Consider the following 25,434-nt stretch of genomic DNA (forward strand, 5'->3'; position numbering starts at 1 on the left):
TTAGAGTTTCACATCAAAAAATCTCATCCATTTAAAGATTATGATGACTGTTGGATTATTTTTGACTGATGCTTTTTTTACGCAAAAATATTTCGTGTGACTGCCAAACTCAAGGTGATGAGAGAAGAGCATGACATTTTACATTCAAGATAATCACAAACATACGTGTGATTATCATCGTACAAAACAATGAAGTAAATAAAAATCTTCTTAGATAGTTATTAGAATGATAATATTTCTATAAAAATACAAGTGATGTTTTCACAAAAAAAAAAAAAAAGATAATCAAGTTTCATTAAGTAAGAACCATATCAAATAAAACTAATTTATGACGCTTGAGAGTCAACCTTCATCAAAAGAGCATTTATATGATGATCATCATCAACAATTTCGATATCATCAAGCACTATACTGATTTTAATATCGATGGCTATAGTGGCCATACAATGGAGATAAATAATTAAAATAGTGTTCCATATCCTCCCTATATAAGTTATCAGCATATTTTACTAATTTATCCTGCAAAGAGAATTATCAAAATTGAGATCAAAATTTAAAGGGCTTGGATTCACTCATCTAGAAAGAACTGGCAAATGAATGGACAATTAGAGCAGTGAAGGATTTGAACTTGAGGCTATTTAAATATTTGGATGAAAAAAAAATATTTTTGATCAAATATTCATAATATTTAAATATTTTGAATACACATGTTACATATTTGTATTGCAAAACCTAAACAATGCACGACAGAAAACATGTTCACATCATCCATAAGATGGCATTTATATTAAGTTCCTTTGCTACATCCTATAAATATGGGGAGTTACATAGTATCATGGATCGGATGGTTACTCATATTGCAGGACTCCTAATACATTTTAATCTCCAAGACGTTTTGTTTTCTAATTTTTATATTTATATTCATATCTATATTAATATTATATAATATCTCTACTTTAATCTATAAGAAAATTGACATGCCGAGTTGCACTGCTGGCTTAGAATTGTGTAGGCTCAGATGTCTCTTCAACTTAAGAAATTATTGTACATACTAATTTTAGTAGATCGATCCAAATGCCGAAGTAATTATAGAGTGCATAACAATCACTATTTTATTTATTTTTTGATAAAACAAGCACTCCTTTAATCTTCAACTGTCCAAACACTGGAGGTAACGCGGCAAGTGATTATTGGACTGATCCATTGGACCTGGTGCATCTAATGGTGCTCTGGCAGGTGCCATGAGGCAAGAAGGGGTCCCAGTCGAACTCGAATCCTGCCAGAACCGTCCGGTGGTCCCAACAGCCTCGTCCGGTGGTCCCAACAGCCTCGGCACCGCCCGTCATCCCGTATCCCTCTATTTTTGAACGCCTCTCGACGGCACTCACACTCCGAAGAAGGGGAACAAAATCGCCCCCCCAAAAGAAAAACGCGAGAAAGAAAGAGGGCCAACAAACACATCTAAAAATCGAAGAATTATCATGAAATTAGTGTGGAAGAATCAGACCAAGAGGGAGGGGGGAGGGAAGAAGCGATCTCGATCGCAATCCATCTATTTAAATCCCAATCTCCCATTCGGAGCCGAGGAAGATGAAGGAGGAGGAGATGCAAGGAATTCCGATGGCTCGAAAACCGTAGCTGTCGATTCAAGAGAAGACGACCCGAGGAAGCTCGTCGAATCCTTCCAATCTCAAGGGAATCAGCTCGCCGAGGTATGTGCCCATATCTGCATACGATTTCAAGAAACCACGGAAAATAACTATACTCAAGTAGGATTTAGTATAAATTTGGATCTTCGGTTTAGTTATGCTGTGCTTGGATGATTGGAAACTGAACGAACTGTTGCGAAGTGATACAGTGATCAAATCTCAGTGAACTAATTTTATCCGATTAAAAAAAAGAGAGAAAACCGCTGCTTCTCGTCTCCAATTCTATGGATTTCCAGTTTGGTGACCGGTAATTCGAATAGAAACGGCAGGATTTATATGGCAATCATCGCAATCCAAATCTTTTCCTGTCAGGATTTATTCCAACTATTTGGTCTTAAGTGCCTCCTCAGTCCCTTCGCACAATGTTCCTTAGCGGCGATTCCTTGGTGTCAACTGGTTTCTAATTATCTCTTTTTCATATTCCCGTGTTTTTGTTAACATATCCATTCCTCTCCCCACACTGAAATACGTTTACTGCATATGTTCTATTATCTTATCTTTTTCACAAGATTCCTTACCACGCAGTCCTGCATGTGTAATTGTTTTGATAAAATTCTCTTGGTGTTTTGTCAAATTCTCACTTAGTGCATCCAGCTCTTGTTATATTAAATATTTTGCCATTTTTCTCTTTTCTCCATAACTCATCTGATCACACAGGTGAAATTCGGCCATTAATTATGCCTAGGGCCTCATAATCATTCTTGTTTTCATAAAATCTGAACTCATACATCCCTCAAAATGATATCATCATCAAATAACATCCATATCGCCTTCTCCTAAGTCATCAATCTCTCAGATATCCTCATTGGGACAAATAACACTTGTCACTACTTTTCTAATACCTCCTTTAGAGTTTTGATTATCATTTAGGTATGGAATTTTTTCCTGATATCAACTAAATGATCTTCTCCAACAACCTAAGTTATTCCTTATCTGGTTGTTGAATGTTGTGTATTTGTATCCTTCTCTTTCTCATTCTATCAAAGGTCAGGCTAGAACATGACGTTAACTTAACTTTCCATGCACAAAGTCAAATTTACATTTCGGGACTGTTGCCATTCCTTTTATTTTTGTTCTTGATCTACAAGATAAGTTCCACAATATTTGGTGCAACTCTTTTGGTACCATTTTCATTCTTGTAAGTAGATACCAAAGGCACCTATTCTCCAATCATTTTTCATGTATCTCAATCTAAGAACTCATCTAACAATATAGTTAACTGAATTAATTCTATTTCTTCTATAATTTGCCATGCATCCATTGATTTTTATCTGATGCTAAAACCTTATCTCGGTATACTATTGCACCACTCTTAAAGTTATCTTTACTATAGTTTTCCAAGTTGAATGATCACACATGCTACGTCTTTTATTGTTATTCTTCTGAAGAAATGTCTTTATTATAGTATGCATTTAATAATTTCTGGAAATGACATTTCCATTTTTCTGTTTTCATCTCACTATTCTTTAGCAAAATCATATTATCATCAATCTCAATATGCCTATCTCAATATGATCTCGGGTTTTCCTCTTTATCATTTATAGTGTACTATATTCAATTGAAACTCAGCTGCGACTTTTTATATCCGCACTAGTCCAGGGTCACACCTGATTTATTTGTTTCCAATTTTTCTCTCGTATCCAGCTTTCTTTCAAACAAGGCATCTAACGTAGACTAGCACTTCTTCCTTCCTTTCTCTTGTCATGATAGTTAATGTTAGCTGTGTAAGGTGGGGTCAAGTAATATGGACCTTCTTTCCAGCCGAACTTTCAATTTCTGTATCCAGTACGGACACCGTATGCATTTCCATGCGCCAAAGCCAATCTTGATTAACTTGTTTCTTTCTTCTCTTGTCATGATAGTTAATATTAGCAATGTAAGTTGAGCTCAAGTAATATGGACCTTCTTTCCAGCCACACTTTCGACTTCTGTATGCACATGCCAAATAGTAGTCTTCGTTAACTTGCAATACTTTTTTGCACCTTTTGTTTAGACTAACCTACAAAATAGATCATAATGAGCTACATATTTAGCCTCACTTGCTTCTGCACATCATCCAGAGAGGGGGAAAATGCGGTCTATCATGTCGCTTGTTTTTGTCATTCCATAAAGCATGATCTATTTTCCTTTAACACCTCTTGGACTTCATCATTTCACAACTAATTATTTTTCTTTGTTTCAGTGCACATTTGTGGATTTCCTGCACATTGATTGAGTTATGAATATTTAACAATTTGTAGGTAATCATTGAAGTGAGACAAAGATGTTCTGTCAAACAAAATATTGAGGTTGCTTGGTTTACAATTGCACAAGTTAATAATTGAAAGGAAGCTTTTATTTTGAAATACTACCAGAAGAAAGCTGGTATATTACCTATCATGCATAACTGCAAGTCATATTTATAAATATTGATCTCTAGGTTATTGATTGCGTTACATTTGAATGTATTACATATAAGTGCATCTTGTGGAACATAGATTGATGATTAAAAGGAATTTTGGTGATATGTCTTTGCAATTAAGTGCGCTATAGATAAGTCTCTACAGGCTTGCAAGTTAATGGCGAGGGCTTCGATGGGGAAATAGAGAGGGGTACAAGGAGGAGGAAGGGGAGAGGGGAAGGGTGAGGTGCGGCTTCGTGCGGCATTGGTACCATTGAGGGCAACGCTTGTGGTGCGAGTGTGTGTGAGAGAGAGAGCCTCAGAGGCTCTTGAACCATCAAATGGGTGGGGTGGAAGGATTTTATATACGAACCGACTTGAGCAACTAAACAATCCAGGCCCGCATTGTTATAATTTTGTATGGGCCGAACAACTAGGGGTGTGCATGGATCAGTTTGAGGTCAATCTTTGAACTAAACCGACTTGAATGGGTTTCCTAAAATTGAAACTGAAACGAACTGACCATATAGAAAAATTGGTCCAAACCAATCCAAAAAAAAAAAAAAGTTCAGTTTCTCAGTTTGTGGCTATCAGGGTTCTATCAAATGGGCAGCTTATAGTATGGGCTAAATGAGCTGCTATCCATGTTAAGTCCTATCATGCTAAATGAGCAGCTTATGGGGTGGGCTAAATAGGCTAAAGGGGCAGCTTATTGGGGATACAAATGGCGACCTCATGTGATGGATGGGTGAAGTCAGAACAAGTAGAGCCAGAGGGGGAGGAGAGGGAAGGCATGAGTCAGAGCCAAAGTGGGAGGAGAGTGAAGGGACAAGCCGTTGGAGCCGAAGTCAGAACGAACATGATGGGAAATTTGGGATGCAGGGGCCTTGGGGTGGCTAGGTCACAGTGTAGGGAAAAGTGACGTAAACTGGGATATTGATTAGTAAACCGGTTTATCATTATCTCTCTCTCTCTCTCTCTCTCTATATATATATATATATATATATATATATATATGGGTTGGTTCAGTTTAAATCAATTTTTTTAAAACTTAAACTGAAACTGAACCTCCCAGTTTCGGTTTGGATTGGTTTTGCAGTTTGATCGGTTTGGTTGCACACCGCTACAAACCATCCAGTTTAGATTGATTCAGCGGTCACCGAGTTAAACCTTAAAAATTGTGGCTGGGAGTAAACAAATCAATTTAATAATTCATTGTCTTTAGCAGTCATATTTCTTGTTTTTTCTTATTGGGGAGTATATATATCTTGTGAGCTTTCCAACTCTTGCATTTACTAAAATCTCTTTAAAATATTCCATTCCAGAATGGAAGGTATCGTGAAGCTCTTGGGAAGTGGGAGGCTGCACTTACCCTGATGCCTGAAAATGCAATACTGCATGAACAAAAGGCACAGGTTTTACTTGAGATAGGTGATGCATGGAATGCCTTGAAAGCTGCAACACGTATGCCCGACTTTTCGTTATCTTTAGACTGATTTTTCATTATAACATATTGCACTAACACATATCTGGTATCAGAGAAGGGAGTTGGGGGTATTGATGCTGGCTAAAATTTTTTGACCTGCTTTTCCTAAGTCAATTGATGTTTTGTGTGTTTAATCAGATTTACTCTTTCATACTTTTCTAGGAATCAGTACATGGAATCATGGACCAAATTATGAAGAATTTATATGTCATTTTAAAAGTGAGGTCTTATCTCTTGGAGGAAATCACATACAATCTCCACTTAGTACTTTAGTGAGGCAGGCCCTGTTAGATTACTTTATTAATTTTCTTTCATCTGTTTGTAATGGATTCCAACATTTTACTTTTATTTTTTCTTTTCCTTTTTTTCATTTGGGGGTGTGGAGGTTGGAGTAGGGGTTAAGGGGAGCTTCTGACAAGTTTTTAAGTACAGCTTGCATACTATCATACAAGTTTAGGGCTTCTTTATTTTATGGCATTGGTTAACTTTCATAATTGTGTTACTACTAGAATTTGGAGATTGTTTGCATGTAATACACAGAATTTTGCAGTATAAGTCATAAACTTCCAGGCTTTTTGTGGCTTCTGCAATGGAGAGTTGATTGTATCTAGTGTCTCCATCATGATTTCGGGTTAGAAACTCAACTAAAAGTTGAATTCTACCCAATTTCATCCTTTGTATAACTTCAGTTTATTGTTCTCTTCAGTTATTGAAGTTGAAATTCCAATGGGAAGAAAAAGAAATAGGAAATTCAGATATCAATACAGTTCATTACAAAATAATTAGACATCGAAGCACTAAAAAAATCAGTGCTGATATAGAAATGCATATGCTTAGATTGATTCTAGTTTAGATGGGTGTTGTCTCAAGTCTTGACCTGATCCATAATGTTGGAATCAACTTGCATTACTGTTGGTAATGACATTTTCAGAAGCCTTTATTGTGTAACCTTTAGGAGTGCTAGTATCGAATACCAATCGAGGGAAAACTATTTTCTCTTGAATCTGGCCCATCTTCTGCTGACCATCATGATGTCATAACAAGAAAGATGATTTTTGGGAATGTTGTGCCATGATGGAAGGGAGCACTTGAACATCCTCATTGGATAATAAATTAGCAACCAGCCATATTTATGTATCATTTCCAAGAGAGAAACACCGCAGCCTATATAATTAATAAACTAATTTATTTATTCAGTAGAAAGACATTAGCATAGAATAAGTGCCATATACCAATTTGTCATTTGTACTTACAGAGAAATTCAGCATTTAGATTTTGATTCTCTTGCTTGTTACTATCGCTCTGTAGTTAGAATTATACGTTTTGAATCTTTTTATACATATTTTTGTACTTTTTGAATCTCTTTATATAGATTTGGTTCGGCCACCCCAAGCACTGTGTGTCTTTGTCTGAAGACTTCCATAAATTTGAGATGCCTCTCTATGTACTTTAAAAAAAATTTATGGTGTAGATTATGGTATAACTCACCCATACATGTTGTCGTTATCCTATTTGTGTTGCTTTGCAGGAGCTACAGAATTGGAACCCTCATGGCTTGAGGTCTGTTGATAACACTATGTCATCTTAAGAAGTTAATGTCTCTTTTCATGATTCATCATTTCTTACGATTATGACTATTACTGTTATTATTATTATCATCATTTGTATGCATGCTTCTCTTTTAAATCTATTGATTTCAGATATTTTTCTTGATGCTAATTATTTGAACATGGAAAAATTTGGCTGGGCTTGCCTAATGGATATTTGTTTCATAGTGAATGGTCCATGGCCTTTTAAGTAGAGCTTGTTAAATCGCTAAGCCTTTGGGTAGTCTAAGCTCAATGGCTGTTTGGTGAATTGCTTAGGTCTTCTGCAGTAGTTGACTCTTTCCTATATCTAACGACAACTACAGTGCACAAGAAAATAAAGTGAGTTGATTAAGAACTAAAGACGAGTATAATAATATTCGCAACAACAACAACATATGTGAGATGATGAACTGACAAAGAACTATTAAAGTCACGGCACAACAATAATTGATTATTTGTACAGGTTCAGATAAGTTTAAAATGAGTACTTCCTGGAAAAATCAAATCAAGCAATCCTAATCTTGATTTATTTATATTATTATACTCTATCTATGTGGCTGAAGCCCAGTACAGGGGCACAGTTTTAATTGCACCTGGCTAAATGTTTCTCCAGGTTTCTCAAATACTCTTGATGTTGCACATAACTCATGTGGAGTGCCACCACTCTTCCATCAGTTGATGAGTTTTGACCAAAAAGGCCACTTTGCTGGTATCCCAATCAGTGTTCTAAATTGTTAGCCTTATCTCCATACTTGTTATGCTTGTGCAAGATGTACTGCTAGTGACTAGCAGTTGCCACATGAGTTTGTTATGCTATGATCTGACTCATTAGAAATAACCAATAGTATAATAAGGGTTCACATTATGCATAAAATTTTCATGCAAGCGATCTGGGTGGAGGCATGTACGATGGTCATTTTCTGGGCTTGAAAGAATCAGATTTTGTTGTGGTACACACACACACACACACACACACAACCAAAAAAAAAAAAAAGATCTGTGCACTAGCTCAGTTGCAGTAGATGGACTCATCGTGGATGTTCAGGGTGAGATACAATTGTGCTTGTTAGTTTTGAGTAATATAATGTTAATCAATAAGACAAGAACAGGATTGGTTGAATATTAAACACTTTGGTAAAAATTATGGATGTTAAGCTGTAAAATCACTGGATCTAGAATGGAGTATATTAAACGCAATCTTGGTGAAGTTAAAATGAGGTCAATCATTAAGCTCTGTCCACGAGATGCCTGCATGTGACCTATTATTTTATCTTAGATCTATTATAAAGATTGAAGTAATAGATGTCTTTGCACTACCAGCGTAGAATGGATGAAGGGGAAAGAAGCATGTGTAAGAAATCATTCTTCTTCTTCTTCTTTAGAAGTAGTCATCGTGTGTCGTTGAAACTCAAGAAGGAAAATTCCCTAAAATAACAATGAGGCATGTATTGCTATAGAATTTAGAACGTCAGGTAATAAAGGGCAGTAAACAGAGGTCCAAGAACATGATTGTGATTGGAGTTAAATACCAAGGTGAATATTTAGAAGAGAGAATAGTAGTAGAGTTGAAATAATTTAAATAAAGAATGTGAAAAGTTGCATAAGAGAGAATGATGGTGTTGAAATAATTTAAATAAAAAAGTGAAAAGTTGCATCAATTGAACACAAAATTGTGGAAACCCTAGTAATATAGTATGGATATATATAACGCATACTCCAAAGTGGAGTGTTTGTGAAGCTCCATGCTCCATGTTTTCACAGCAATGTGCCTCCCACAAGCCGTACACTTGGTGAATCTGAAATATGAATTGTCACACTGTCAAGAAAGGAACAGTGCATTGGTGACATGGATGGTGATTGTCAGAAAAGGATTTGGAAACACTGGCGAAGATAGAGAATGTAATCTGAAAAGGAATGATGCAGGAAGGACTTGTAACTTATATGGTCTCGCTTAAATAGTTTATAGTCATGGTTATGGTCAATTTGGATGGAATAGGATCTCATCAACCCGATGGTTTATCTGGCAAAGCTCCTTTTTGGTTTTGTTGCTTGTACACATAACTGGATCTTCTGGAAGACTGGAACTCTGCTACTTGGCATAATTACTGATCCAGAATTTGAGCAAAGTGCCTTGATTCTCCTTAATGTACCTCCTTTGTCAAGCTAGTTGATAGTTTGCTGTGATATGATGAACCATTGGCTCCCAAAAGGAAAGTTGCCCAGATCTTCTCGATCATAACCAACTTCTGTGGTAGTTTTGTGACTCCATAGCCATCCACCTTGGTGCCTCTTTCTCATAATTGTCTCCCATGCAAGAATATTAACATTCTGGTCACCATTCATTGTCTTCTTCATTTTCTATAGAAGATTCTTAGTGAGAGAATCATTTAATATAATGATCACTAAACATCAAAAGAGTGCAAGGATCTACATGCACAGTTAATTGCTTCCATGCTTATTTTGTCTCTGGTACTGAAAATGATATCACCATCATATTCCAAATACTCATGTTCTTGTAATTATATACCACTTGATATATTTAATTCCATTGGCAACTGTGCTTGGGATGTTTTTCATGGAAGCAAATAATTTAAAAGTTAGCATATTGGTATTTCATTGCTTAACTACTGATGCATCTTTCTAGTAAAATATTTCATACATGATTATAGCATCGTACATCCAATTGTTCGTATGTGGATGATTCACTTTGTACATCTATTTCTTTATTGAAAGTCTATGCTATTTGTAGTTGTGCTTAGAATGCATGAATTCATAATTGTCTTTACATCAATATTTTAACTTTATCCTGTACTTTGATGCAGTCAAATGTGTATCTACAGTCTTATAGATGAACATATGTTCTTTCAGGCTTGGATTACACTTGGTAGAGCACAGTTGAACTTTGGTGAACCTGATTCTTCGGTGGAGAGCTTTGACAGGGCTTTAGCAATTAAGGTACAAAGTACTTACTGATAATTTATATATTGTTTAATCAACAATAGTGAAATTGGGTTAATCAGTTTTTATTTAAGGATTATTAATGTAATGATTGTAGCCCGATTGTGAGGAAGCACGGATTGATCGAGAAACTGCTTTACATTTGATGAGGAAGCGAAAACAACTACACTCATCAGGCTTGAGTACTGCTGATACTCGTTTTAAGGTTGGAGATAACGCAGAACATTCCTGAGACTTTTCAGTTGTAGATATGTTGTATAATTTGAGCTTAGTAGAGGGTCAAGTATTTGACTGTTTATGAACAAATATATTCTGCAAACTTGGTTAATTAAACCTCAGTTAGTTTAAGCTGCTATAACTGTTTCTGAAAAGTTTGTGCTGAGAGACAGAACACTGCACCCACTTTAAGTGCATGGATGTAACATTAGCATTGTGATCAAGGGAGTAATATAATAATATTTTAATAACATATCTGTGACTAAAATAATGCAAATATATATATAAACTGTGCATCAGTACTTGAAGAAAGAAGGCTGTTACTGAAGTTAATAACCATCATTATGAAACTACTCCCAACAATCTAATCTACATATCCAAATCTCCTATATCTGCAACTCCCAATAATCTAATCTACACGTCCAAATCTGCTATATCTGCATCTCCGCTTTGTTCCCTTATCTTCATAACTTTCTTGTGCCGATTCGAGTGGAGGCGGCCCTTGAACGTGGGGCTGGTTGATGGCCGGTACTGCGGCAACAGTCGTCCGGACTTGAATCTGATTCCACATGCGTTGCATAGAGTTCCAGGTCCTGCAGGGCCGGCTCTCCATTGTGGCGTATCAGTTGCAAGGCAGTGAATACAGCTACGACTATTTTCTCGAGCACCAGAACATGATAGCGTAGGTGGTTCCAAAGACCATATCCGTCTTCCAGAACACTGTCGTCGTGGCTTTCGTGGCACTCGCTTGGTGCAAATCTCTCGCCTCAGATCCAAAACATCGTTGTTTTGAGTTCTTTTTGGTGTTGGAAGTGATCGTAACATATTTGTAACGTCACCAAATAAAGGTGTCTGCCAATCTAACTCGTCCAATGGATCGTTGGGAACAGCCAGCTCCTCCTCGGCTGGATCCTCTGTGTCTGGCTCCAAACTCTCGTCAAGATATAGAGACTGGAAGACACGATGCGATAGTGTCATCTGCAAGTTACTGTGGCTTTAGCGGTCCTCCTCCTATTCCCATAGGGAGAGGGGGAGTGATTGACGGAGGGAAGAGGAAGATATTAGGTCAGAACTCTAGAGGTATCACGCTCAACATGGCAAGCCATAAAATCGTACTAAATAAGGGAGATCCTTGACTCGGTTCGGGGTTCTACGTATCAGTTGTTATATCCTGCCAAAACTTCCGACGCACAGCACCCAGCCAGCACTGGATGTTACCGTTTTTCAATCAGCAATCCAAACTTTCTATGCATAAAGAACACGGTTTGGTTTGAGAGAAGGGGAAGCAAATCTCCACTCTATAACTGCATTTTGATTTTTCCAATTTTGTTTGGAGCATATATGGAGCTTTTTTATGGCCGTGCTAAAGTATGGCAACAGCGAGCGCCGTATGATAACTGGCTGTATAAGTAGTCGTCGAGTACATCCAAAAATCTTTAGGAACGCAACTTCGTGCTCAGCATAATCCAGATATCTGAGGGCGTTTTTTTCTATACGCCCAGATAAGTTGAATCTTGGAATAACCCCTATAGCTAGTGGCTCGGGTCAGCTAGATTGGAGGTGGGTGGTGATTGCAGATCAGCGACGGTATCTGCAAAATAAGTTTTTGGTCAGAGTTAATTTCGGTGGAGACCTTCAAATTAGAAGTTTAGAACAGACGGAAAAAAATGAGCGTGGGAGAGAGATTGTTTGCTTTAGGGTCCCATGTGAGCATGTATTTATGGGCGATACGCCGTATGGAGGTAGGAGTGTAGAAGTGTTGTTCCTGCCATTTTGGGCGCAACATTCCCAATATTGCTAGCTTGATTTTGGATTCAGAGGTTGTCCATTGCCTCATCTGCTCGTTGTTAGTTATTGCCAACGATCACGAGATTCAAGAATCACGTGCAAAATGAGGGTCAACCTTTCTTGTTATATTGGTCAAGATCGGCTTAGGAGGTACCTCGGGTTGGTCAGTGCTTTGGTTGGCTAGGATTGAGGTTGGCCAAGATTAAGGTCTATCGAGACTGAAGCAAAATTTTCCACCTATATCATATATTCCTCTGCTCTGAAGTTCGAACCAATACCAGGTCAAATGGAGTACTCAGATTGTTGGTGCAGATAGCATAGGGTGCACAGAAGTATTGTAGGAGGATGGCACTTCTAATCTCACATTGATTGTGGGTCAAAGAGACTCTAGTTTGTATGAAATCAAAGTTTTCTCTCCTCCCAACGAGGCGTCTTTTATATAGGATCAAACCGTACGACTGAAGATGGCATCTTGACATGCTAGAGGCAAAACAAATAATACTTCATGCATACGGACGCAAGAGACTAACCCATCTGAGCCCTTGACCGCAATATTAGCACCATCTATGGATTCTGCCTCCTACCCACACACAGAGTCCTTATCGACTCGAGGCTACTGTTATGAAGGACAACACTTTAATCCCTACATCGGTTGTGAATCAAAGGAGACTGGTTTATATGGGATGAGACCTTCTCTCCCCCAACGAGGTACCTTTTATATAGGATAAAACAATGCAGCATCTAATACAGCCAAAGTGGATAATACCTCGCATGCACGGGCATATAGATCAGTCCATCCAAGCTGTTGACCGCAACATTGGTGTCATTTGTGGGAATCGCCTCCTGTTCATGCACGTAGTCCCCCTTGACTGGGTGGGGGCTTCTATTGTAGGAGGACGGTATCTTTATCCCACATCGATTATGAGTTAAGAAAATTTAGCTTATGTGAGATGAAATCTTCTCTCTCCCAATAAGATGGATAAAATTGTGCGGCATTTATTATGGTTAAAATGGACAATATCTTGCCACGTAAAGATGATCCATCCGAGTCCTTGATCGCAACAACCCCCCATGGCAGGCTGGCAGGTGTATCTTTCCATGAAAAATGATTCACTTGTTTTTCCGACTGCTTTGATATATATGCAACAAACTAAACATCAAAACAAGGCAGGGTTTGTGATGCAGGTCTGCCCAAGCGACTCATCATGTGATCTCGTATTATAAATAAATTTTAAAAATGGCGATCTCGTGACTCATGTACGTGTGAGTTGCCAAAATGCCTGTTTTTGCACCAGTAAGTAGATAAATCTGCTTTACATCCTCCAACCTTTCCAGAAAGCGTATCTTTTTTCTCTCATAAGCAAGCATTGGGGCTCTCAAGTTTTTACAGAAGATCCGCTTCAATGGAAATAACCAGCTATCGAGTCGCATGAACCGACAAAAATACTTAAAAATCTGAATCTTGAGGCGGCAAACCCTACCTCAAACAATCCAATTCTCAATATTGGTTTTTATTTGATCGAGATAGTTGAGTGAAAAATAAGAGAGGTCTTGCAATATTAAGGCCCTCTCATTTTGCATGTAACCATTTCAATCAATTAAAAAGATTTCCGACTGCTGAGTCTCAACACTGAGAGCATAACACCGTTTTTTCCCTTTAAAAGAAAACAATCTACAAGTTACTGAACAATGATACAATATTGTGCCCGTCCCTTTTTTCTGGTTAAAGAAGAGGACAATGTGGTCCTATTTGGTCTAACCAACAAGAGTATCCATTTAACATATTATGGACTTGTTTGCGCGTCTGTGAAGTTTTCTCAAACAATCTTTGAGTAGCTAACCAAAAGGTCTTTGTAGTCACCTGAATTTTTATGTGTCCGTATCTCACTACCTTCGATCTACTGCTGCGAATTATTCTCCTTGCATTAAATGCCAAGAATGAACAAAACCAATATATCCAAAAGTTTAAACAAATGAATGCAAATCAGAACATACAAAATACAAACCAAAGAGGAAAAAAAATCTTAGAGCATTATTTCCTTTCTCATCCAGTGTGCCCAGAAAATAAAACCAGAAAATAAAACAATAGAGGTGCCGGGAAATACTTGCCTCCAACAAAACTCTCCTATGTAAGTTGAAAATTTTTAGAGATGATCGCAGACTGCTTTTGTGAAGTCAGTTGTCGATGAGGTGCCACCAAGATCAACAGTCCGGTAATTCCCTTCTGCAATGGTGCTAAGTATGGCATTATGGATCCGATCAGCTTTATCACTGAGCTTCAAGTGGCGTAGCATCATAACAGAGCTCAGCAAGAGAGCCGTGGGATTTGCAAGATTCTGAAACAACCAATGAAGAAATGACATCAGAGAACTTCAACATCAGTCTGCACAAGAAATAAAAAGGTGGTGGTGTCTGATAGCATGCCTATAGAATTGCATATACAGATCTATTAAAGTCAGATAAGGATGTCAAAAACAAGTGATGGCAAATGGATAGCCAATAATATCAGCACAACTGCACCCATGTGTTGACGCTGCATCCGCATACATGCCAAAGGCCCACAAGCACTAGAAAATAATCAAACAACATACTTGCAACCATATATTTCAGCTCCTGTTGTTGGTGAAGAGAAATAAAATCAGTGAGCAAAACTTGATGAAAGTTGGGGGGTGGCAATCACCTTGCCAGCTATATCAGGGGCTGAACCATGTACAGCTTCTGCCAGAGCAATGCCACCTTCACCAATGTTGCAGCTGGGAAAAGAGGAGGTTGAATGAGTGATCAATCTTATTGCTATCAGTGAGCTGTAAAAAGGCTGACTACCTGGGAGTTAAGCCCAAGCCCCCAATCAAACCAGCACAGAGGTCACTGATTATATCTCCATAGAGATTGGGCATCACCAATACATCAAATAGAGTTGGATTTTTAACAAGCTGTCACGAACAAGGAGAATTTCAAGCATGAGACAAGAAATGGAATAGAGAAACTAATTAGTTTCAAGATGTAAATTGTATTGAACAATAAAGCTTCAGCTTCAGGCATATTGAGCTAGGAGAATCTCATTTCTTGGTTACATTTAGGTAGATTGTATCCAAAACCATTTTCAGTATTCATATTTGAGGTTTATTCAACCATACCATCATACAGCAATTGTCAATGATGACTTCCTCATAAGTAATCTCAGGGTACTTCTCAGCAACCTCACGACAACACTGCAGATAAAAACAACAAGTAATTTACTATTCTCCCCCCAACTCAGAAAACAGATAGTTGGAATATGACCTGTACCTTAAGAAATAAGCCATCAGTTTTCCTCATGATGTTGGCTTTGTGTATAGCGGACACCCTTTGTCGGCCATTAGTCTTTGCATAATGAAAAGCATATTCTGCCACCCTTAAACTTGCCTGCCTGGTGATGATCTTAAGACTTTCTACAACACCTCTCACCACCTAGAGTGATGCATTCAAATTTATAATAATTAATCCGATTGTGCCAATCACACATCAGTAATGAGGAAAATGATAAAATTGCATTTTACCTGGTGTTCAAGACCACTGTACTCCCCTTCCGTATTTTCACGAATTGTAACAAGATTTACACCGTCATATCGAGTTTTGTAACCCGGAAGGCTGTAACAAGGTCTGACATTGGCATATAGACCTAGTTCTTTCCTCAGAGTAAGGTTCAAAGACCTGTGGCCCTTTCCAATAGGTGTAGCCATAGGACCCTTCAAGCCCACACCATTTCTCCTCACTGACTCCAGACTTTCCCATGTTAGAAGGCTCTCTGTTCTAGGGTCCACTTTGTCACCCACAAAATGTTCTTCCCATTCTATAGGCACTCCTGCTGCATTGAAAACCTGCACTGATATAAAGTACATTACACATCCCAAGAAATGAATACAAACTATTGACTGCATCTTTAGAATAACAGTCCAAATAAATGTGTGACTTCATCAGCATCATCTTCATGGTCTACTAAATTTGATGTGTCAAACTACCCATATGCCTTCTTTGCTAGCAAGAGGATCAAGGGGAAAATTCATAAACATCACCACCAAAAGATCCTTTTTGGCTTGAAAGATGTGTCCTTGATTATGCGTCTTTGAAGTGGCACTGAAGTTGGAAGATGCAGACGAACCACTCCTAAAGTGATTTCCACCCATTTGTGTCATTAAAAATTAACATTGATGGAGGTTCTCTTAGTAATACAGATCCTTGCAGTTGCAGATTACACAGACGTAGCAGATGAGGAAAGAAATGGGTGTTCATGAAAGCCAATTTACACATAAAACCATAGAATGCTGACTTGTACCGGTGGCCTACCAGTGAGGTTTGGGTGTTCGATTCGGAACACCGGTGAAAATATATATATATATATATATATATAGAGAGAGAGAGAGAGAGAAGGAAAGAGAGGAAGAGAAAGAGAGGGGGGAGGGAAGGAGAGGGAATGGCTGGCGATGGCTTGTGGAAGCCTCCGGGGCTCTACCCTCCTCTGCGAGAGAAGAATAGAGAGAGAGAGGGAGGAAGAGGAGCAAATAGAGGGGAAGGCGGCGGGGAGGCCATCGGAGCGCCCCCGAATGGTGAAAATTGACTCCACGATATCCATGGGGTCGAAATAGGGGCGACCTTCCCTGTTTAATGTCCTTTTTTTTTTTGACTTCACAGTGAAGTCATGGGGTCGAGTTTTGCCGTCCGAAGGCCTCGGCGGCCCTCCAGTGGCATCCCTACCACCTTTCCTTCTGTCCGCTCCTCTCTCTCACCCCGCTCTCTCTATCTATCTCTCTATTCTTCTTTCACGGTGGAAGGTGGAGCCCGGAGGCCTCGGCAGCCCTCCGACATCCTCCTCCAATTTTTCCGTAGACCTCCCTTTCCTTCCCTTCCTCTCCCTCCCTCTCTTTCCCTCTTTTTCTCTCTGGTTCTCCCTCTTCCCCGCTTTCGTTTATGTGTTGATTCGGCCCGATATGGGGGCGTACCGGCCCATACCACTGACCAACCGGCACGAGGTCTGGTTCCAAGTTAGCAAACCTTGCATAAAACTCGTCAAGTGTTTACCTTTATCAACATCATGACATCCATTTACCCTTTATACCTTGTTCTTTTCAGCATACTTCTATTTTGCGCATAAAGAATGAACATGTGAAGCATTGAGTTCCACTTCTGCCAAACTAAAAGAATTGCAAGCCATTGCAACTACATTATATTATCTAGTTAGTTGGTTGCATGAAATCTTCATAAAAGAATATTAAGATGCATAGAGCAATGAGGTAACTTGCATGCACAAGTTGGTTACATTAATGTGTCAAACATTAAGATGGTCACAAAGTCCAAGTAGTAGCCCCATAAACCCACTAAATAATTGTATTCTTGCAGATGTAGAATATGATAAAACAAATTGTTTTGCTTGGCTTCAAGTGCGAACATCCTTTCTAATTGTTTCATACTTCTGATACTTATTCAGTAAAATTCATTAAGTTATCTTAGAGATAGTTGTGTTTTGAAGTAACCAGAATGCTTCGATTGAATTATGGTCAAAACATGCACTGAACCAAAATGTGTACCTTGATAACAGAAATTGTAGAGTTCCCTTTTCACAAGAATCTACATCATGGATAAAAGTATTAGCTAGAGTTTCATCATCCTTGATTTGATCCTTTTCTCAGATCCGCACAATGGTGTCATAAAGAATCGCATCTTATTCAAAAGTTACCATATCATGGAAATGAAAGCTTTATTCAAAAGAAAGTTTTATTATGTCTTAACTTTTTGAGAATATATTGAAATAATGATCTTCAATCCAAAAGGTTTTTGATGCTATCGACAAAACATTGTCCCAAGATTTGTCGTATTGGTTGGTACAGTACTGTACCGGATGTATCATATCGATACCGAATTGGTATGCAGACTCATATGCACCGACACATGATACACCTTATTGTCTCGTACTGTACCGCATACCAACACTATAATAGAATGGTACTTACAGGGGTTTGATATAGAGACCACAACCCTTGCATTGTCCACTTATAGGTCCACATTTTCTCAACATTAATTATTTGTTTATCAACCACCTCAACCTACCCACTACAATCAGATTAATCTCATCTTATACTTCAGTAATGCAAGCATAATATTGCAAGTGAGATCCCATTTGGCTAAAACTTGCAAGATTGACAGAAAATCACTGTTTTGTATTGTTTGATACAAATAACACAGGCATACCTCTTAAATGAACAAATTCACTCTAGGACCAGCAATTTTTGAAATTTATAAAACCAGCTACTTGAGGAAATGTATAACCAGGGCACCATAGCTTACAGGCATGTATGTTTTGAGTCTTGAATATCTGGGCAACAAAGGCAGAATCACCTTAAACAACATGGTGCAATGATATCAAGTGTTAGTAAATTATTTGTCTTGTTAATGCATCACACTTTTTACAATAACACTAGATTTTTTTATCCATTATTTCAAACTTCAAAAAAAAAAATGATCATGAGCTTGCCATGTTAGTTTTTTGTGAACTTATTATATTGGTTGGGTTAGGGGTTCGCATATGTGTCCCTGAATCAGTATGGCTCAACAACAAGGTATCAGAGGTTGGATGATGTGTTTTTTCAAGCCCTTACCCAATGATAGGGAAAGGTTGAGCAAGCTAGAGCTTAATCCACTACAACCCCTTGTACTGCATGTGCAACCCATATTAAGTCTTAAAGTACTGTGTAAACTGCTACTATCCATTCCAAACAAATTGTCCTGCCAAGCCAGTAAAGGAATACAGCAACAGAACGATATATTTTACATGCCAACATACACTTGCAGTTACACCAAGATTAACTAAAAGGTCATTCTGGTTCCATCTCTCTTTTTTCTTTTTGATGCTTCAGGGTGATAAATGTCACCATTAAATTATGTTATGATTGACTGAACAGTTATCAAGGCCTTTTACATGATATTTTGAAGCTTGCATGGCACATAAAGCTAGGTTTACAAAGAGTTAGTAATGAAACATTAAGACCTCGGTATTCGGTTTCATGATTTTGGAGTATCAATTTTTTATGCACAAGAAATATATAGTTCATCATTTACATATTAAAATCCATGAGGGATCTTACCATCAAGAAAATTCTAAAGCTCACTTCCAACTGGGAATGAAAATATTAGTCGGGATTAAAATTACCGATATCTGATGCACAAATGATTTCGTTTCTTTGTAATAGTACACTGTGGATTAAGGACTCAATTTTGTTGGCAACAACCCCCGTAAGTCTATGCAGTAGTCGCCTCTGGTAATAAGAAAAGCGATTGGAATATGTATATATGTAGTTAAATATGTACAAACATAAACATATAAATCAGCAGATACAAATATACACATGCATATAGCACACAATGCATGTGCATGACAACACTTGCTCTATGTCATCAACTGGCAAACAATGTTGCCTCTTTTCTGATCCAATCAAGTCATTCAGATAATCTCATGGATTGAAGACAAGGGCAGGTTTTAGGACTCCCACAACAGGTTAAAAGGGAATACCAGTAAGTGCATATGTGGAACTGAAATAAGTTATGCTTAATCTATTTCTGGATTAATATCTTGCGAAGCTATGGATAAAGCAACATGCATAACCATAAAAAAAAAGGTCACGATATTTTGTAAATCTACGGAAGGCTTTTAAAAAAGAACCTGCTTGACAGACTCCGCGATCTCAGGTCCAATCCCATCGCCTGGAAAGAGAGTAGCTCGGATCGGTTCGCTGGGAGACGCAGCAGCACAGAAAGAATGGATGCAAGATGGGAGAACCCTGCTTGAGATATGGTTGATTGAACTCCTCTGAAGGAGCCGACGGAGTGCCATGACTTCAAAAGTAACGCTTAGAGTTACGTCTGGTGCTCTTTAAAAAGACCTGCGATAGGAATACAATAACATTAGAAGTTTTCAGACGATTAATTCATTATAGCCTAAACCACAAATCGAATAGGATTAAGAATGCTACTTACCTAAAAAGCCAACCTTTTTTTTTTTGGACTCCTAGCAAAATTATTCAACAAAGGCTGAACCAAAGAACATTTTTGCACGAAGTCGTCAAATAACGTCTAAGAAATCTCAAGAAAGCACGAGAAAACAAAGAACTAGGCATAACGAAATGAATTAAATGGGAATTTCTTCTTGTTAATTCATGGAAAGATTTCACCTTTCAAGGAACTAATCTCGGTATTCCTTTGTCCAGACAATTTAAACCACTTGATCATTAAAAAAGAAGAAAAAGAAAAACCTAAATCCTAGACCTGTACTATAATATATATATATATATTGATGAAAACTAGTTACTATAAAATATAAACAACAAAATAAAAATCAAAAGAAAAAGAGAAAAGAGAGATTAAAACAATTGGGTTTACCTAAATAGGAACGCGAACTGGCGAATGTGAGAAATCCAGCGTTGGCCGATCAAACCACCAGCCTTCGCTTTTACGTGGCTCCAGGTCGCCGGAGAGAAGGTTGGGGATGGATGCGATCGGAAGGGGGGAGATGAGAGGGCCTCGGGTTCGAGGACGGGAGAACAGCCGCAGGGGACTGACCCCACTCGAGTTTCGTCGCAGTCGACTTTGATCTCTATTCGTGCTCCGTGCTCGGCCATCCGATTGGACACCAGTCTTACCAAAAAAAAATCTCCTGATTTGTCGGGTGGAGAAATTGTACTTTGTAACCGGTCACCCACATTATGTGGAACCATATAATTGTTCTCATGTTTGGGATGGTGGGTTGCGGTCAGCTAGCGCCAGCCCTGGAGCCAGCGTCCTTTATTGGGAGAGATTTTATATTTGAGTTCTCCGTAATGCTAGGTTATTATAGTATAAATTAGTCGGACATCCGCACGTTGCACAAAATCGGATATATAAAAATAATTTTTTAAATATTATTATTTTATTTTTAATTATTTAAATATTATAAAAAATTATATATAATTTATTTATTTATTTATTTATTTATTTTGATCTCTCAACCAACGATATTTCTTTCTTAATTATCAACTATTTGTTTCCACTGCAGAAGGTTGTTTGGCCAATCGAAGCAATTCGGAGAGCTTGATTTCATTGATAGCAGCTACTGCATCCGTAGTCGCAATCCTATCCTTTCTAATATTTTTTTTTAATCTATACCGAAGATTATTTGGATAATCCAAGCAATTCTCAGATCCTCATTTAATTGGGACTGGATGACTCTGCATCAGTACTAGCAATCATCTGGATATCCCTCAAATGATGTTTTTATTTAAAGAAAGTCTCAGTGCTTTATGATTTGCCATAACAGTTAATCTAAACTGACGAGAAAAAAAATCTAAACTGATGATGAAGAAAATCTAAACGAAACTCTTCCAAATTTACCTGAATACTCTTCCCAAATCACCTCAACAAAACTCTTTACCTTTCTCCTTTGATCTCTAACTTTTCTTCCTCCTTTCTTCTGCTGGCCTTCTCAGTCTCTCTTCCTTCACTGCTCTGTCCAAACACTTCAACCTCCTGATAATACATACATATATAGAACAATAGGTATGAAATAAAAATGGAAAATCACTCGATTTGACAATTCCATTGTTCATCTCTTAATCATTTTTTGAACAGCCATCTCTTCTTCATTTAAATTATGTAACTCTCTCTCCTAATAAATAGGTAAGGCAACAATCCTTCTCTCAGATATATCTGAATATTTTTTCAAAAATTTACTTTTTTTTATTAAAATCAAACTATCTAATTTTCTTTCTCCAATAAAAAAAGTAAGGCAACCTCTCCACATGCCCTCCTCTCTCCTCTCTTTTCTTCTCTCGATTTTCTTTCTCCTAATAAAGAGGGAAGGCACCTCCTCCATGTACTCTCTCCTCTCCTTTATTCTGTCCAATTTTCTTTCTCCTAATAAAAAAAGGTAAGGCAACTCCTCTACTGCCCTCCCCTCTTCCTCTTTTCTTCTGTTCGATTTTCTTTCTCCATGTGCTCTCCTATACGTCACAAATATAAGACTAATAGAAACTAAAAAAAAAGGTTGGAGGGGTTCAAAATTAGCCTTTCTGTGGATTTAGATTTTAGTGATGTTCGATAATTCATGCATTGTAAGTACTAACTCATCATTAAAACAATCATCAAGAATCATAAAATAATATTATTTTTTGTGATATCAAACAAAAACTACTTTTATTCTCTGTCTCATACCATCAAAATTATTTTTCTAACTTCTTCCATCCCCCACCCTCCAAAAAAAAATAATACGACGCCATATTTTATCGAATAATCACCATCCGAAACTAAATAAAAGCATATAGAAATAAAAATTGACATCATTTCTTGAAACAAAAAGAAATTAAGAAAAAAGATCAAAATAGATTTTTAAAATAATAATAAATTATTAATTTTAAAAAATATTTTTACAAATATTTTTTAAAAATAAATTTTAAAATATTTTTTTCAAAACTAATTTTTTCAAAATTTTTTTAAAATAATTTTTAAAATAACTTTTTATCAAAATAATTTTTTTCTTTTTTCTTCTCTCGAAAACTATTGCTGTAGATTCAAATTTTAGTGATGTTCGATAATTCATGCACTGTAAGTACTAATTCACCATTAAAATTATCATCAAGAATCGCAAAATAATTCTATTTTTTATGATATCAAACAAAAACTACTTTCATTGTCTGTCTCATACATCAAATCATTTTTTCAACTTCTTTCTCCTCCCAAAAAAAAATACAATGCCATATTTTATTGAGTAATCACAATCCAAATCTAAATAAAATCATATAAAAATAAAAATTGACATCATTTGTTGAAACAAAAAAAATAAGAAAAAGATCAACGAAATTATAGAGAAATAAGGAATCTGTGATCCATGAGATCTAGATGGAGTCGAGGCGCGAAAAGGCAGATGGAGATCTGCTTCGGCTCGAAGCTCTCGCCATGCCTCACCCTAGGGTCGGAGTCTGACAGGTCCATATGCGCCGCGAAACCCGGCACCATCTAGCGGTGAGTCACCGAAATGAACGACCCATCCGCATCACCCAAAGAAATATTTTTTTCTTCATTCTCTTTCATTGCAAAACAGATTTTAAAATAATAATAAATTATTAATTTTAAAAAATATTTTTTGCAAAATATTTTTTAAATATATTTTTTCTCAAAATTATTTTTTTTTCTTTTCCCTCCCCCTCTCAAATATTTTTTTTCTTTTTCCCTTTCCTTCCCTTCCTCCTGTCGCCTCCCCCCGCCTCCACTGCGTGAGGCCGAGGTCGCGGCCATCCGCACGACCCCCGTTATGGCCCCATCCCACCATCTGTGCCGCACTTGCCATCTGCACCACATCCGGCTCTGCATGACCACCAAACCCCCTCTCCCCTCCACTCCCCTGACTCTGGTGCCATCAACCCCCCTCCTCTCCCCTCCATGGCCCCACCTCGTCGCCATCCTCTCCTGTTCCCTACCCAGCCCCTGTGAACCCGAGCCTCCATGGCTCTATGCGAGCACGACGATTGCTCCTCCCTCCCCCGCTCCGGCACCACCAATCCCCCTCCCCTCCTCTCCTCCGACTCGGCACCACCAACCCCCCTCGCCTCCTCTCCCCGACTCGGGAAGGAAAGAGAGCATTGAGGGAGATCTTGGATGGTGAGAGGCTTGGAGTAGCCGAATAGGGAAGCTTGGACGGTAGCTAGGGTTCACTGGTGCTCGCGCAAAGCCACAGGGGCTCGGGTTCGTCAGGGCTGGTGGAGGGAACAGGGAGATGACGACAGGATGGGGCCGCGGAGGGTGCGGTGGCCAAATAGAAAAGCTTCGACGATCGAAGAGAGGAAGATGGCTCCTTCGGGAGTCCTCCTCTTTTATTCTGAGTTGACACATAGCGCGTTAGGAGGGTTTTAACTTTCTAAGTTGGCAACACTATAATACTCCTCAATAGAGTACTGTTATATATATATATATATGTGTGTTGTGTGTGAGTGATAAACTAGCATAGTGGATCGTCTGAGCCTATTAATTTTGTAAATAGATAAAAATAACCCCCACAATAATAGATTTTAACATAAATCAAATTACAAACATAATAATTTAATTGGAGCAAACAAAAAAATAAATAAAATATTCATGCATAGGATATAATTTAATCCAAGCCTTCCATTTGATTAAAAGGTCCGAAGATGAAAAAAATAGAGAAAATATGCTCTAGAAAAAATCATGGATTTGATATCATATTTACATTATCATGAGAATAAAAAACTATAAATTGAAAATTTTGTAGCCAAAGAAGGATCTTTTCGATCAAAAAGGATCTTATTTTTTTTAAAAAATGATTTTATAATATATAATACATTTTATGTAAGATATATTTATACTTAATATGTTTATTTGAATATGTCAAAAAAAATTTATATTAGATGCACTTCATATACTTTCAAAAGAGAAAATCTCATCACATGAGTCCCCATAAAATTGATTGATATTTTTTAAGCTCTTAAAAAATAAAAAAAAATCACATATGGATAAGAGAAATGATAATACTTCTAAGTTACATCTCTTTAGGATTTTTTTTATTAACCCTATGCAATGCATGAGATGTACTTTTTTTAATAATAATTTATTATATTTATTATAAAAATATCTATAATTCATGCATGCTATTTATTTAAAATATCCATGATTCCGAGCATAACTTTTATCCAAGCTTTTAAAACATCACCTCTTTTCTCACAAAGCTAATGTTAAAAAAATAAGAAACAGGACATATTACACCATAATTAATATTATTATTTGATTAATAATAAATTATTATTATTTAAATAATGATAAAATATTATTATCTTATAAATAATAAAATATTATTATTTTATTAATAATACAATATAGTGTTGGAAGGGCGTAGAGCAGCGACGGGTGGAGGAGCCGCAGATGATGCCGAAGGGGCTGGCCGCAAAAACAAAATTTTTATTTGAATATGTTCTATATTTTAATATTTAAATAGATTTGATTTGAATGATAATTATATATAAAAATCTATTTCAAATAATATCATTCATTTCAGATCCAACAAAACTCACACAATAATGATAGAGTGGTTATGGTTGCTTTATCTATTTCATGATCAGCTATGTGGAGTGGTTATCAAATTTTGAAAAAAATTTTAGATCAGACTAAGTCTACCAGGTGAGCTTTGGATTAGCAGATATAAGGATCGGTAAAGATAGGTTATCAAAGTAAGGACCAGCAATCGGCATCATATACGTCTCCTCCACTTGCCCACCACTGCTCCACACCCCTCTAACA

The 25,434-nt window shown here is 37.4% G+C and overlaps 3 protein-coding genes across 4 annotated transcripts; 1 reads left to right on the forward strand and 2 right to left on the reverse strand.

Annotated features, from left to right (window-relative positions):
• Window positions 1-1,379: 1,379 nt before the first annotated feature.
• LOC105051803 (small glutamine-rich tetratricopeptide repeat-containing protein 2) lies at window positions 1,380-10,591 on the forward strand. The gene is made up of 5 exons (XM_073243315.1): window positions 1,380-1,712; window positions 5,415-5,553; window positions 7,104-7,135; window positions 10,033-10,119; window positions 10,220-10,591. Exons 1-5 carry the CDS (start codon window positions 1,482-1,484, stop codon window positions 10,352-10,354), a joined length of 624 nt encoding a protein of 207 aa, XP_073099416.1. The 5' UTR covers window positions 1,380-1,481; the 3' UTR covers window positions 10,355-10,591.
• Window positions 10,592-10,752: 161 nt separating this feature from the next.
• Window positions 10,753-11,316, reverse strand: LOC105051903 (GATA transcription factor 3-like). The gene has a single exon (XM_010932547.1). It carries the CDS (start codon window positions 11,314-11,316, stop codon window positions 10,753-10,755), a length of 564 nt encoding a protein of 187 aa, XP_010930849.1.
• A 2,709-nt stretch (window positions 11,317-14,025) lies between these two features.
• Window positions 14,026-20,767, reverse strand: LOC105051802 (isocitrate dehydrogenase [NAD] catalytic subunit 5, mitochondrial). Of its 2 annotated transcripts, XM_073243494.1 has the most exons (9): window positions 20,536-20,767; window positions 20,134-20,187; window positions 19,820-20,039; window positions 15,666-15,986; window positions 15,415-15,576; window positions 15,264-15,338; window positions 14,950-15,059; window positions 14,807-14,879; window positions 14,026-14,462 (listed from the first exon to the last, which is right to left on the reverse strand). In XM_073243494.1, exons 3-9 carry the CDS (start codon window positions 19,988-19,990, stop codon window positions 14,271-14,273), a joined length of 1,104 nt encoding a protein of 367 aa, XP_073099595.1. In that variant the 5' UTR covers window positions 19,991-20,039; window positions 20,134-20,187; window positions 20,536-20,767; the 3' UTR covers window positions 14,026-14,270. The 2 variants fall into 2 exon arrangements, with proteins under 2 accessions (XP_073099595.1, XP_010930713.1); XM_010932411.4 differs by lacking the exon at window positions 20,134-20,187.
• Between the last annotated feature and the right edge of the window lie 4,667 nt (window positions 20,768-25,434).

This window comes from Elaeis guineensis, chromosome 9 (assembly GCF_000442705.2).
Source record: "Elaeis guineensis isolate ETL-2024a chromosome 9, EG11, whole genome shotgun sequence".
Classification (NCBI taxonomy): domain Eukaryota; kingdom Viridiplantae; phylum Streptophyta; class Magnoliopsida; order Arecales; family Arecaceae; genus Elaeis; species Elaeis guineensis.